The following is a 16,506-nucleotide window of genomic DNA, read 5'->3' as shown; positions in this document are numbered from 1 at the left end:
AGGTCACATTCACATGAAAAAGTACCATTGGATAATTCTTAAAATGCTCCATTTTTGATAACATTGAGAACATCACAGTCTATTTTTACAAACAAATCTTTTGGCCTCTATCACAAATCAATCAAGAAAATACAGAAGCAAAATTTCAAACCTCAGGACATTTTCAAGTTTTTCTTTGAATTAATTGTGCCTTATATAATTTCTCTTGTACAGTAGCTCCTATTTTGTTATGATCTTCCAAAATAACAGTGGCCAAGATTCAAGTATGGTGGAACCATTTGATGTCAGTTATGAGTTACCCCAAAATAAAGTGACCCCAAAGAGCTTCAATAATAGTACCACTGACCTTCAAAATCATGAAATAATATTATGAAGTAAAATAGTTATGGAACTCCTTACCTTAAATCTCTGAATTTGCTCCTTCTTAGCTAAGGTCTCCAGTTTCTTTTTTATTTCAAGCTGATGGTAACGCTAAACAAAAAGGAAAGAGTGAAGGAAAGCATCATATCAATTATAGTAAAGAATTTTTGAGAGGAAAATAACCCCACTAGCTAACAGTATTCTCAATTACCCCTCTTGTCACTGAGATGGAGAAGAATCATGTGCATAAGTGTGCAAGTGGGAATATAAATTGGTACAACTCTTTGGAAAGCCAATTCCTAACATACATTAGGCAGTTAAAAGTGCTCCTACTGATAACCCATAAATTTCACTTCTAAACCTAGGGGAAAATCAAAATAATAATAAAAAAAAAATGTTTTATGAACAAAGATGCTGTCTGAAAGGTTTTTTTTTTTTTCCTTCAAAGCAAAAATTCAGAAGCATTATAAACCTTAAAGAGAATGGTTTAAGTTTGGGGCACATCCATATAAACGGGACAGAATGTAATTTTTAAAATAAGGTTCCAAAAGATTTGGCTTTAAAAATGGAAAATGCGTGTAATGCTGATAAAAGTAGAATGCTGAACTGCTTGGAAATGCAATTTTGTTGATCAAGCTGACATCGTGTGCCTGTCCCAGTGCTGGGAGAGTGCTTTGTGAATATCTTCTCTTCTTGAACAAGGCCAATTGCTAAGCAGTCTAGTTCTACAAATGAAGGAACTGAGGCAGAGGACCATGAACTTACCCCAGGTCACACACCTAGTCAATGGTAGAACTGTAATTTGAATCCTAGTCCTGGGCTTCCCTGGGGGCTCAGCTGGTAAAGAATCAGCCTGCAATGCTGGAGACCTGGTTTCGATCCTCTGGAGAAGGGAAAGGCTCCCACCCCCTGGAGAATTCCATGGACTGTATAGTCCATGGGGTTGCAAAGAGTTGGCACGACTGAGCGATTTTCACTTTCCTTCTGACATTAACTTCCTGGCTTGTCTTTTTTTTTTTTGGAGAAACCATGTTTCTCTCACACCATGATATGGGTTTATTAATGTCTATATATGAATAGACAAAAGACAAAAAAGAAATGTGACTGTTAACAACAGTTATCTCTGAGAGGAGAAATTATGCACAGTTCTTTTCATTTTTTCAATGCTTTCTTATGTTTTTCAATGGAGAAGGAAATAGCAACCCACTCCAGCATTCCTGCTTGGAGAATCCCAGGGACGGATGAGCCTGGTAGGCTACAGTCCATGGGGTAGCAAAGAATTGGACATGACTGAGCCACTTCACTATGTTTTCCAAAGTTTTGGTAGTATATTAGTTATATAACTTAAAAATAAATTTCATGTAAAAATAATCTGCTTATAATTCAATCTGAAATCATTCAGACACTTTGAGAGTGTTTGATATACTGTCGCTTTTAAAAACTATTTTTTAACTGTTCTTGATCCCCTCCTGCTGCCTTTAAGACCCTGCAGACTCAATCATTCCCTCTCTAAGCATCATCAATCCTCTTCTCAAAGCCTTTCTTCTCTTTCTTTCCTGTTATCTCACCCACTTATCACCAAACTTCATTAGATTCACTATCAACCATTTCCCACCTTCTGCTTATTCTCGCCTCACTGCAGTTCCCCTCTCCCATCCTCACTCCTCTCTGTGCGTGTGTGAGCGCTCAGTCGCCTCAGCCATGTCTAACTCTTTGCAACCCTGTGGCCTGTAGCCTGCCAGGCTCCTCTGTCCATGGGGTTCTCCAGGCAAGAACACTGGAGTGGGTTGCCATGCCCTCCTCCAGATCTTCCAGACCCAGGGATCAAACCAATGTCTCCTGCATTGCAAGAGGATTCTTCACTCACTGAGCCACCCAGGAAGCCCCACTCCTTTCTACCATCTCTGAAACCACTTCCCCAAGGCTACCAATGTCTTTGCCCTTGAGGTCAAACAGGATTTCCTTTTCTCCCCAGTAGTCATCCTACAGAACCATTCTGTAGCTTGTAAGACCCTGCTGGCGTTTGGGTCACCGCTCTATCAGGTTTTCCCACCAGTTGGAGGTTCTTATCTAGTCCATGTCGTTGTTCCCAATTTCCTGCAAGGCACACACCACCATGCTAGAAACCGCAGGGCGCCTCAGGTGCCTCCTCCCTCTCCTGGTCCAGGCAGAGTCGGTCTTTCTGTTCTCTCTCCCTCTTCCCGATCCCCATGGACAGCTGCTTCTCCCCGGCACTTCCACTACTGCTGTGAGCCCACACCCTCTGGCAACAGCTTCCTAATTGACCTCCCACCTCTAATCTTTTCCAGCTCATTAATCCATCTTCCACATTTTTAGCAACATCATCTTTCTAAAGCAGCTCTGCTCATTAATTTCACTCCCCTGCTGAAAAATGTTTCATCGCCTCATCACCTACACACCTAACCTAGCTGAGAATTGAAGGCCTCAAGAAACAGGGCCCCAAACTTACTAGAGAGTGTCACTTGCTGTCGCTCTTTCAGCCAACTCATAGTGCAGTCTGGCCTCAGTGAGCTTTCTTTTCCATCCACAATGTCCCCTCACACCTCTGCAACTTCACACCTGCTTTGCTTAGATCTTTTCATGTCAAGCTGTATTCAGTCCTCTAGGCTCAGTTCAAACGGCAGGACCTCTGTTCAGCTTCTTCCTACTCTCACAGAGGCAAGTCATCATTCCCTGCTTTTTGGGCTCAGTCTCTTTGTTCCTCTCATCTAGCATGTGATCACTTTCTATAGCATTTTTTAAAAAATTTTCTCTCGCAGCTACATCATGTAACTCCATACTGGTACATGGTAAGCTTGCAATTAACTTTTCTTGCATGAATGAATATATGAATATTAAAACAACATTAGTAAACAGTATTGGCATAAACTAAATGTGAAACAAAGGTGACAATTTAGAAATACTGAATATTTTATTTTTAATTATATTAATATATTGTGTATAATATAAAATTATATATTATGCATTAACATTTATCTGAACTATTTATTTCAAACTTTAAGAATACACAAAGACTTTAATAATTGCACATTTAATAGTTACGATGTGTGCATTATATGAAACTTTAGAAAACCAAAGTTCAAGATCAAGACTAATATAGAACTTGGTCCCTATTGATTAAGTTTGAAATTATGTACAGGTTAATTTTACACTGTACTATTTTTTCAACATTAGTTGTAGAATTCCAACTAATACTTTTACAAGGAAGTGAATTTGGGAGCCATGAACAATGATTCTATATAATTCATGCACATGATATAAGTCACAAAGTGACTCAGCCATGACTTGGTCGTTCAGTCATATCTGACTCTGCAACCCCACGGACTGTAGCCTGCCAGGCTCCTCTATCCATGTAATTCTCTAGGCAAGAATACTGGAGTGGGTATCCATTCCTTTCACCAGGGGATCTTCCTGACCCAGGGTTTGAACCCTGGTCTCCTACACTGCAGGCAGATTCTTTACTGCCTGAGCCACCAGGGAAGCCCATAAATCACAAAATGAATTCCTAAATGAACAAATCATACACATCTGAAGTGAGCATAACACTTGCTCACTTTAGTAGCAGCATGCTAATAAATATTTTCAGTGACACTACACCCACTCCAGTACTCTTGCCTAGAAAATCCCATGGATGAAGGAGCCTGGCAGGCTATAGTCCATGGGGTCCCTAAGAGTCGGACACGACTGAGCAACTTCACTTCGCTTCACTTCACACTTAGTACTGGTTTACTCTTGAATCTACAGTTACTCATAACTGTATAGTGCACCCACAGGTTGATGGTTTCATGAGCCAAGTTTTCTGATTTACTGCTACTTGGTCAAGCAGAGAAGTGATATGCTTTTCCACAGACATTAAAACGATGTTGATGCTTGAAACTACAAGTTCCATGGAGCAAGGCTAAAATGATATATCAAGTTAGCTAGATACCCTTCTAAAAATGCCATGTCAGAGTGGAAAAAAAAAGTTGTTGATGCTTGGGTTGTGAATCTATGCTGACCAATGTAGCCTAAAGTAGGAGGGACGGCAGATGTTCCAATGCCTGTTCCTTGAAATTTAGCATACGGCTGAGCTTCAGAGCCTTCAAAGAATAACAAATCTGAAATAATTCATGGCAGTGGAATTACTGATATTTAAACAGATGTCACTTTTTTTTTAGCAAATGGAAATTGAGGTACAGATGGTGAGGACTGGTATGTTTTAAAGTAGCCATTATGGACTAAAAATCTACATTTGTTAAGTTAAATATCACAAATTATACAACGATGTCCGTATTTTTCCCTAACTGAAATGAAGAAATGCTTACTTTGGTGTCTTGCCTCCTCTCACTACCTAGAGAGATATACAGTATTTCTCAAGTCACCTTGTTTCATTCATTTTTAATGAAATACAGGAAGAATTCCCCCTGCTTCTGGGTACAGAAAGTATTAATTTTCTTACTAGAAAGTATCAGTTGTGAAGGAAATAGTTAATATTTGTACCTCCATATCAAGAACCTTATGGAAAATAGCCTGGGCTAAGCACTCCCGGATATATTTTTGGTGATCCTTCTTCATGATGTTTAGTTTGTATTCCTTTTCAGAAAGTATTCTTCCATTTCTTGTGATCTGTCATAAATAAATAAAACATACATAGAAACACAAAGCAGAGAAATAGATGGACAGTCAGTCAATCAGAAAGAGAAACAGGCAGCATCTTTAAAGCCTAGAGTATAGTACTATGGTTCACTTTTAATGAATGTTTCATAAGGGGGTAAGAAAAGCAAAAGGCGGTCTCATAAACTCATCATTGAGAAAACACATACAGGTGGTACACTTGATGTTTAAAACAAGGTTTTCATTAGTGTAACAATTTTCCCTTGATAGATAGAACCCAGGTGTTCTTTTCATTTCTTTTTTTTTTTTTTTTTTTTGAACACATTGGGGAAGAAGGGGGAGTGCTACCTTGAAACAATGAATAGGAGCAGTGATCACAAGACTGATGATCTCACAGGAAATACTTTGAAGGGCAAAACATGTAAGCTACAGAGGATCTCATCAATTTGTTTTTAAAATAATTGGTTTCATTACTTTGTTTTCACACTGCTTTTCTTCTTCTACTCTCCAGCCCAGAATGTAACTAATTTGCTGTGATTCAGATATTTTCAGATTATATGTTACTACAGATACAAAGTATCCCAGATGGGTTTCCAGAGACATCATTGCAAGTCCCAGGAGTGATAGTTTCTGATTTTTATTTTATTCCTTCCTAAGAGCTATGGGTACATTTGTTCTATTTTTAATATCTTCCCTAAGCTGAGGATGTTATACTTCCTAGAATGTTCATCTTCTTCCTTTTCCCTTAAATACTGCTCTTCTCTTCGCATCTAATTCAAGTCCACCTATTTCTTAACTGATAACTAGGTTTTTAGCACTGTTGTTGCAACATATTGGAGTATTGAGATCAACTAGAATTGTGCTACAAGTGATTGGTTATTGATCATCTTTTTCATGAATGCATTTTCTAACGGAAGAAAGGGGTGTGGTTATAGAAAGTGTGCTTGGAATTGTGAATAAATCAGTTACAGACCTTGAAATGCATTGTCCATGGGATACCATGTCCTGTTTATCCAATCAGGAAAAATTGTTGAGAACTTCCTGTACTGCCCCTCCCTCAGCAATTAACGTTGTTATTTCTCCCCAATTAGACTGGAAGCTCCTATAGGGCAGAAGTTCTTAAACTTGAGATGAAGAATCACCTGGAAGACAAGCTAAAAAACACTGATGGGGCCTCCTCCAGTTTCTGACTTAACAGATCTGGAGTGTTGTTGTTTTGTTGCTGACCCTTTGTAACCGCATGGACTGTGGCCCACCAGCATCCTCTGTCCATGGGATTTCCCAGGCAAGAATACAGAGGTGGGTTGCCATTTCCTTCTCCAGGGGGTCTTCCCTGATCAAACCTGTGCATCCTGCATTAGCAGGTGGATTCTTCACCATCTGAGCCATCAGGGAAGCAGATCTGGAGTGGTGCTCTAACAAGTTCCCAGATGATGCTGAACACTCCCGATTCAGGGACTGCATTTGCACGACTGCTCTAGAGAAAGGGCTGTGTCTTTGCTGTTTGAGTTGCCATGTGTATAATTAGTATTCAATAAGTGCTTGTTAATGATGTTGATAAGAAATACAAAGTCCTTCCCATTTCATAGGAAGCTCACGGACTGTTATCCAAAAATGCAGTGTTAATAGCAACCACAGTAATTACAACAACCATTTCTTCTACATCTCTGATTGTCACAACTCTGAGTGCTGGGTATCATTATCTTCATTATCTTTCTTCAACTGAACACTTCAGAGCTGAGAAACTTAAGTGTTTTGCTGAAGATTTTGTCTTGTAAATGGCAGAGCCAGGTTTCAGCCAGGTCTATCTGATAACAAAGCCCCAGGAGACAAAAAGCAAACTCTCTGAGATCTACCCAGACAGAGTGCCAAGCATATAAACAACAGTTAGAAATGTGCTGCATATCCTTTCAACACCATGGCAACAAGAGTTAAGGAAACTCACTGTGTTTTAAGAAAGTAAACAGCTAAAATCGTTAGTCACACTTTTTATAACCACACCCCTTACTTTGAATGGAAAGCTATAGTATTTTTTAAAGGTTTTCACATTATAGACATTTAGAGAAGTGGAAATTTTCTGGAAATGGTAGTTTTGGAGCTAATGAAAGACACTAATGTATCAATAAACTGTCACATGAATGAAAGAGATTTTAAAAATTTAAAGGAAAATTTTAAACTGTTCATATCTTCCACATCATATTCTGTGATTATTAAAAACAATATTTTTTCCTGAAGACAGTAAAGACTTCTCTATCCTAACTCCCTAATAGTTCCTGGTTTATACAATATGTTCAATAAATATGTGCTGAATAAATGAGTGAATAAACAAATGAAATATGTTGTTGGAAAATAACAGGGATTTTCCTTAATAATTTATAAGTTGCCTTAGCAGCCATCCTGACCTCTCTTCTTATCTTTTGAAAGATAGACTCAAATAGATAAATCAGAGCTTTGGAAAGGAAGTAATTGTTCTAAAATGAGGGAAGGGAAAAGACATCATTGTTAAGTTCAAAGAGGAAGCTAGAAAAGATTGGGAAATATTGGACTTAATGAAACAAGAGGGCAGGTAGAAACAAACCGAATCTTACCAGCCCTGATCTTAAGAGATGCCGCCTTATCCTTGTATTGTTAAAATATCCAGCCAGGTGTTTATCTGTGAGACTATTATATGCAGCAAGTAATCTGGAAGAGAAAAATGAAACCATTAAGGTTTTATGAAGTGTTACTTGATAACCAAGGAATTCTTGACTCTCATCCCCAAAGTGTGCATTATCTTTCACTCATCCAGCCAACCAGTCATTCGTGTATGTGTTTAATAAGCAGGTATTAAGCACCTATTGGGGCTTCCCTGGTGGCTCAGATGGTAAAGAATCAGCCAGCAATTTGGAAGACCTGGGTTCAGTTCTTGGGTTGGGAAGATCCCCTGGAGGAGGACATGGCAACCCACTCCAGTTGGAGAAGACTCTTGAGAGTCCCTAGGATAGCAAGAAGATCAAACCAGTCCATCCTAAAGGAAATCAGTCCTGAACATTCATTGGAAGGACTGATGCTGAAACAGAACCTCCAATACTTTGGCCACCAGATGCAAAGAGCCAACTCATTACAGAAGACCCTGATGCTGGGAAAGATTGAAGGCAGGAGGAGAAGGGGATGACAGAGGATGAGATGATTGGATGGCATCACCAACTCAGTGGACATGAGTTTGAGCAAGCTCTGGGAGATGGTGATGCACAGGGAAACCCAGTGTGCTGTAGTCCATGGGCTCACAAAAAGTCGGACACGACTGAGTGACGGAACACAACAAGCACCTATTGTTTTCTAGCTTTGATGATAAGAACTGGGAGACAGTTTAATGCCATTTTATCTCACAGACAAGTATGGAAATCAGATGTGAACTATTAAATTGGTTGTGAAAAATCCAATAACAGAAAAATGCAAAAAAAAAAAAAACATGGAGACACAGAGAAGAAGATCAGCAACTCCTCTTGTCAAGAAAGTCTTCTTAGAACTTCCACAGTGGTCCAGTGGTGGGGAGTCCGCCTGCCAGTGGGCCTGATCCCTGGTCCACATGGATCCACATGCCACCAGACAACTAAGACCTTCCTTAAGAGACTTGTCTTGGGCGGTTGCAAGATGAGTATCTCTCCACACCTGCCCACCAGAATCTTAAAAGCTTATATAGAGGCCTTAACTGGGTTCAGTCATGTACAGGGTCCCAGTGGTCTCAACAACACATTGCTCTCTCAAGTCTGGGGTGTACATTCCATGGACAGGGAGTGGGGGATGAGGAGCCTCTGATTACCCAGGTCCAGCTTGAGGTGGTCATATGCTTCCAATAACCTCATTAAATACCTCTGCTAGATTTGAAGACCAGGGTGGCACATTATTTTCGGTATCCTTACTGATGCTATTTATTATGTTGAACACATCTAAATAATGATGTGTTCAACACATGAAGGTACAATTTTGTTTGTGACACATTCTTATTGGTATAAGTTTCTAACTAGCTCAAGCTCAGCAATTTAGAAGTGTTAACTTCCACATATATAGCTCGACAATTTCATTAATTCCACATCCAGAACCAAAAAAAGAGAAATTCATAGAATTACAGTTGATTTTTAGGGTTTTTCACTTGAAAGAGAACAAATTGGTTCCCTGGTCATGTGCTACACCTTGGTAGATAGTCAAAATAAGGGTATAAATCAAAGTTTGAAACTATGTTTTCTAAGTTTTAACCTATCCTTCATTAACTGTTATCTTACAAAAGCAGGTACACTATACATGTACATATATGCATGAATGTGCACACAAATATATATACATACACATAAATATGACTGTGTGTATATACATAGAGAGACATAGGGAGTGAAGGAAAACACATAAGTCTAAACACAACTCTAACATAAAGCTGTCCTAAAAAATGCATGCCCTATTACCTGCCATAAAGATTAATAATCTATATGTTTAATGAACAGCTGATCCTTAATTTAAACTTATTCTGAGACCAGAGCAGGGACACATATCATAGAATGTAGTAAATGTCATTAGCAACAATTTTATTTAGCTATTTGCACTGCCTTAATTACGTGGAGATGGTATTGGTGACCTTTTCCTGTCTCTTCTCCTTAATGCCCACCTCAGGAAAGTTCCATGCTGTTGAATAGTATGGAAAGTCTGATTTCATCCACAAAAGAGAGTGAAAAGCATATACAAAGCTCAGAAGCCAAGGTGCCACATGAGAGTTGCAGATGTATGAACAACTGCGGAAACCATTATTTCACTAGGTTTACGTAAAAAGACAACCTGAGGGCTTCGGTAATGCACACACAAGACCAGCCCTGGGTAATGCTTTGAAACCATCTTTTAAATGAACTGTCTTGGTGTCCTATAGTTCATCAAAGGTTTCCTGTCTCCAAAAGGTCAACATTGTATCCCTTACCCTTTCTGAATCTCAGAATACCTTTTCAGCAACTCATTTCAGAAAGGTGAGCAGGTGTCTCTCAGTCCTAACAATCATGATTCCACAGTTCACAGATTCTTAAGATAAATCATTAGACTGATATCATATATAGTCTTTTGTCTGTTTTTCAGGCTCACATTTTTTTTTTCAGGCTCACATTTTTAAAAATCAATAGTTTTGGAATAACTATGAGTGCTAAAACCCTGATTAAATGTAGCAGGGTCAAAATGTTAAGATAATGTGAACCTCAACTTCCCTATTGACAGTAAAATATCCCATTCTTTTCATTTAGACTTTGAAACATTTTTAATATTTAGGTCTTAATAAGAAAGCTTAGCCAGCTTTGGCACCATCTCATTCTGATTCTGCTCTCTGAGGCTCCTATTGAATGAGTATGTGTCTGTGAGGCCCCTCCAATCTTACTGAGAAGTGCAATAGATCTAGGCAAGTTGAAATCTTTGCACACATCAGTTTTCCCACCTTCTACTGTTTAGGAAAGATTGAGGGCCCCTAGTAGGGATGCCATGTGTAAAGCATCTCTTTCCGTGACTATGAATAATAACCAGCTGGGTCCCCCCAGGCTCAGTCATTTCTTTTTCAGACAATGCCTTAATTTTTTTTAACTGAAATTTTAGATAAATGAATTGTTTGCTAACAAGAAACTATACTAGATTATATACAGATTTAGAAAAATGATTGTTATGGATTGAATGTATGTTTCCCCCCAAAATTCATAGGTTGAAGAACTCCCTAGCAGTCCAGTGGTTAGGACTCTGAGATTCCACTTGCAGGGAACATTGGTCAGGGATCTGGGATCCCACAGGCCCAGTGGTGCTGCCGAAAAAAAAAAAAGGAAAAAAATCACAGGTTGAAACCCTATTCCCCCATATGATGGTATTAGGATGGGGGCCCTTTGGGAGGTGGCTAGGTCATGAGGGTGAGCTCTTATGAATGAGATTTGTACTATATAAAAGAGACTGCAGAGAGCTCCCGTGTCCCTTCCACCACATGAGGACACAGCAAAATGGCCATCCACGAACCAGGAAGTGAGTTTTCACCAGACACTGAATCAGCTAGTGCCTTGATCTTGAATTTACCAACCTCCAGAATTGTTAGAAACAAATTTCTGTGGTTTATGCTGTCATAATACCAGTTTATGGTATTCTGTACAACAGACTGAACAGAGACAGCAAATAATGCAAACATTTCCACAGTCAACATATAAACATCACCCTCATTGTGAACATCAAGCCCGCTTCACAGGGAGAGGGTAGCAATCCCATGGCTCAGTCATAGCCATGATCTGTCTCATCCTTTCCACTGTTTCTCTTCACAGGTCTTGGTATGATTTTCAGCTTCCTTTTGCATGTATTCAGTTACAATATTTACAATTACAGCCACACTTAGATTTAGTAGAGCTCTTCCGATCTTTCTGCCTTTGTTCTCTCCACTCACTGCCACTGTTCCTCCTCCCCAACACACACACACATTGCTTCCTTGCACCCAGCACAACCCTGGACCAGATGAGGTCACCTCGCCTGGGCTGGGATTGCGCTGCATCTTGAATATTCCATTCTCTTGTAAGTTACTGTCGGCATCCATCACAGCTGGACTTCCTGGTCACCCACATCGGCCCTGTGATCCTCTCCTGCTCCTATCCATAAGATCAACAGCTGTGTTGGTCACAGTGACCACCTGGCTACTGTGACCACATCACTCACATGCCATGCTGTTTACACAGAGGCCAATAACTAACTGGCCAAACCAACCTGTTGGCTTCCTTACATGATGGACAAGACTCTGTACACAACCCCAGTACACTGGATGGGGAACGACCCACTTTCTGGCTCAATGTACTGGGAAAACTGTCCCCCAGGAAACAAAGCAACTCTACGATGGTTCCTGTTTCCCCCCTTCAGTCTGCACCTCCCCATTCCTGTGATGCCTGAGTATTAAGGAGCAGCTGCTGAGTCACAGGGAGAGCGGCCTTCCCAGCTGCAGCCTTTCAACATTTGACCTTTCAACGCTTGACTCCTGCCTCCCACCATGTAGATGATATAATAAGGGCTCTGAACTAAAAAGGTCAGTTCTTATCAATCCCTCCATCTGCCCCTTAGAGAGTCTATCCCATAGAAACCCAGACTAAAAGGAAAGTCACAATAATATGCATCACAGACCATTTACTGAGTATTGACTATTTTCAGGGCATTCTGTACAGCCCCAGGGACCCAGAGATGGCACAGACACTGTACTAATGGAGCTCCAATGGGGGGCTATGCATGTACACAGGTGTGTGTGTTTGTTTGTGTGTGTGTGTGTGCACACACGCTTGATTTCTTCCCATGTCATAGGCTAATTCTTTCACAAATAGTTACCGAGTGTCCCCATGTCAGACACCATGCCCTCAGCTGGGGAAGGAGCGTGGAATCTCTGTCCCATTCTGCAGATTACACTTTCACATACCTAGTCCCACTTGTCTGCTTCCAGGCCTCTGGAATGTGAGCAGTATCTGTTACAGCTCTTCCATCTTCCTAAAATGGAAAAGCTCCAAAACAGGATTATTGCTTGAGGTGAGTCAGTCCAAAGAAAGCATGATGAGAATAAGGTATCCTGGACCACACTGATAGAGGGATCTCTTGAACTCCAACACCTACTCCCAGCATGCCAGTCCCCACAATGTCTACTTCTGTAGAGGGAGGGATGTAGGGAGGGAGAGGGACATAGTGGTGAAGACTGCAGCTTCAGTCCAATCTGGTTTTACCATTCCTGGCTCCACAGCTGGGAACACATGACTTAACTTCCCCATGCCTTGATGATTCTGCCTTGCACAAAACACTCGAACAGTCACACAATTCAGTCGAGTTCTTTGCTACTTTACAACAAGGATCACCTTTCCTTCAGTTTCCAATGACATATTCCTCATTTCTGTCTGAGACTCCATCAGAATGGCCATTACCATCCATATTTCTACCAGTGTTCTCTACTGTGATGTGTTGTGTAGGAAGATGGATGCTTCCTCTCCTGCTCCCTTTTCTTTGAGTCCTCATGAGAATCACCTTTAAAAGCCCCTTCAGGAGAAATTATTTTCACACCGTATGTATCTGATAAGGGGTTAGTATCAAAATTATATAAAGAATTCATGCAACTCAATAGCAAAAGCAAACAAAATAAAAAACACAAAACACAGATAATCAGATTAGAAAATGGGAAAAACACCTGAATAGATATTTTTCCAAAGATTTATAAATGGTCAACAGGAACATGAAGAGGTGCTCAGCATCATTAGCCACCAGGGAAATGCAAACCAAAAACACACTGAAATATTATCTCACACCTGTTAAAATGATTATTATCAAAAAGACAAGAGATAACATGTTTTGCCAAGGATGTGGAGCAAAGGAAATCTGTGTGCACTGTTGGTGGGAATTTAAATTGGTGCGGCCACTGTGGAAAACAGTATGGAGGTTTCTCAAAAAATTAAAAAATAGAACTCCCATATGATCCAGCATCCCACACTTGGGTACATATATAGAGGAAATAAAAATCACTATCTCAAAAAGGTATCTGTACTTCCATGTTCACTTGGAGCATTATTCATAATAATCAAGACATGGAAACGTATCCACCAATAGAAAAATGGATAAAGAAAATGTAATACACACACACATACTTGAATATTTTCAACCATAAAAAAATGAGAAAAGCCTGTCATTTATGACAGAAATGGACCTTGAAGATAGTCAAATGAAATAAGCCAGAATGTGAAAAAGAAACACTGCATGATCTCACTTATATATGGAATCTAAAAAATCCAAACATAGAAACACAACAGAAGGGTGACTGCCAGGGACTCAGGGGTGGGAGAAATGGAAGAGATTGATTAAAGGTACAAACTTCTGATTATAAGGTAAGTAAGTTCTGGGAATCTAACACACAGCATGGTGACCTAGCATGGTTATGCACAAAATCCTTCAAGCTAGGCTTCAGCAGTATATTAACCAAGAAATTCCAGATGTACAAGCTAGGTTTCGAAGAGGCAGAGAAACCAGAGATCAAATTGCCAACATTTGTTGGATCATGGAAAAAGCAAGGGAGTTCCAGAAAAACATCTGCTTCATTGACTATGCTAAAGCCTCTGACTATGTGGATCACAATAAACTATGGAAAATTCTTAAAGAGATGGCAATATCAGATCATCTTACCTTTCTTCTGAGAAACCAGTATGTGTGCCAAGAAGCAACAGTTAGAGCCGGACATGAAACAACTGGTTCAAAATTGGGAAAAGAGTCTAACAATATTGTATATTGTCACCCTGCTTATTTAATTTATATGCAGAGTACATCATGCTAAATGCTGGGCTGGATGATGCACAAGCTGGAATCAAGATTGCCAGGAGTATTTACAGCACAGAAATTGGCAAACACTACAAGTCGAGTCTCTTTTTTTCTTTCTGAAAAGCCAGTTTATCAGCACACCACTGACTAAATTTAAAAATAAGTAGCAAGATATATAACATGGGATAAATAAAATGATTAATTATATGAGCAAAAATATAGAAATATGTTTCATATACTTTTAATCCAGAAATTGATCTTTTGTATTTACTATTTGACCAAGTGGCCTCATATTCCTATTCAACTTTCTCCTATCCCTAACAACAATAACAAAAAAAATAAGAACTCCAACAAATACACTGACATTTTTCAGCAGCATTTCAGTCAGGAAATTTTATGCAAGATGTCTCTTTACATTGCTGTAAATGGAAAGATTCAACTCATCTACCAATCTGGAAAAACTGATTACACCATTGATGCTCAACAGAATCAAGTGAGACTTAGGTGAATGAGCGCAGTTTTATTATTAAGGATGAGAAGCCTAATCAAGAAGTGCTTTGCATTTCAGATGTCACTAAATCTGTAATTTGTAGAGTTTGATGGTGTCCAAGGGGGGCCTATATCAAATCTCCACTACCAAAGCAGGCTTTCAGCCAGATAAAATGTTTCCTCAGCTCACATACCAAGCGCTTATACTGGAAAAGCAAGTTAAACAAACCACAGGATATTATGGCTTGATCGCCTTCACGTTACAGTTCATGAAGAATGGAGCACAGCGCATCAATCTAAATGTCTCTCTTTCTGTCCATCAGAAAAAAATTTGCAAGAATCCACTGAACTCCCACTGCATGAAGAAACTCATCACACTCAAGCCAGCCAACCAAATCAAAGATTTTGAATCACAGTAAGAGTCTTAGCCAAGAAAGTTAATAATATCTAGATGGAAACAACTCCCCCAAATAAAATATTTGAAGGCAGCACTAATAACTAGAAAAAGCTTTCTATCATTAAAAATTGCAAGTTTGTTATTTAAGAGTAGGAAATTCAAGAAATATGTGACCTGACCCCTTAACTCCTAAGAGGTGCAATGATTTTCCTGCAATTACTTAAGGCAAACGCATTTATAACACTTCCTGCCCAAAGTAAATTTAATGAGATTAAAAAAAAAAAAAGGAAAAGATTGGGAGCCAGAAGGCTTGAGGTCAAATAATAACTCTACCCCTTAAAAGATGTCTGGCCCTGGAGAATTCAATCTTCTTCCCTTTACAATTATTGTCACCATGAAGTAAAATGCTGTGACTGCTTCCTGAAGGAGATGATCTATGCTTATGGGTCTGGAAGCAGATTACCTGGAGCCCTTCCCAGGTGGTGCTAGTGGTAAAGAACCCACCTGCCAATGCAGAAGACATAAGAGACACGGGCTTGAACCCTGGGTCAGGAAGACCCTCTGGAGGAGGGCATGGCATCCCACTCCAGCATTTCTTGCCTGGAAAACCCCATGGACAGAGGAGCCTGACAGGTGATAGTCCATAGGGTTGCAAAGAGTCAGACATGACTGAAGTGGCTGAGTACAGCATATTACATCACTGGATTACAGAAATTCATATGTGAAAAGGTCTGGTCAACTCCCTCATTTTATATTTAGGAAACTGAGGTTCCAAAAGTGGGCGGGATTCATTAGTACACTCAGATCCATGTCCTCACAAAGAAAATGCAGAATGTCTCGGGAGTTCCCACAAAATTGTTCCTATCCCTTTCCTACGGTCTTTGTCTTGCCTTCCACCCGAATTTCTTCCATCCATGTTTAATCACTCCATTTAGATTCTTACAAGATTCTTCCCTGTACACTTCTCACCTGTTGTAGTACAGAGCCAGGTCCACTGTAAATACCTATCCAAAACTGGCTGAATGAATGGTCAATCAGTTAATAGAAATCAAATATATTAGTCCAATTCATCAATGTATAACCTTTAAAAAATCATGTGGAAGAATCATAACATTTCTTCTGCTTCAGGGTAAGAACGGAAAACAATCTACAGCAAAAGAGATTGAAGAGCATGTTTTACATGCTCTTTTTTAATGCAGAATGCTCAGTGTGGATGAGCACACATCGCTGACAGTGTTAGTGTTGTTATTTTGGTTTTGTCAAATAAGTGCCTTTGTGGTGTGCTTCAAAGTTACATTAGAAAAGTTCCCAGGGAGGCAAGGAAAAAAACCTTTTGAGGAAACTTGAAG

General features: G+C 39.7%; 1 protein-coding gene across 1 annotated transcript in view; it reads right to left on the bottom strand.

Moving 5' to 3' along the window:
• Positions 1–16,506, bottom strand: part of ERICH3 (glutamate rich 3) — a 120,560-nt gene that overhangs the window by 80,483 nt on the left and 23,571 nt on the right. Inside the window, exons 2-5 of the mRNA XM_052638053.1 lie at positions 12,401–12,468; positions 7,563–7,656; positions 4,861–4,986; positions 400–471 (exon numbers count right to left, since the gene is read on the bottom strand). Coding sequence (XP_052494013.1) covers positions 400–471; positions 4,861–4,986; positions 7,563–7,656; positions 12,401–12,468 — 360 coding nt within the window. The remainder of the gene's footprint in view (positions 1–399; positions 472–4,860; positions 4,987–7,562; positions 7,657–12,400; positions 12,469–16,506) is intronic.

Source organism: Budorcas taxicolor, chromosome 3, assembly GCF_023091745.1.
Source record: "Budorcas taxicolor isolate Tak-1 chromosome 3, Takin1.1, whole genome shotgun sequence".
Taxonomy (NCBI): Eukaryota; Metazoa; Chordata; class Mammalia; order Artiodactyla; family Bovidae; genus Budorcas; species Budorcas taxicolor.
This window is presented reverse-complemented; position numbering and strand designations above follow the sequence as displayed.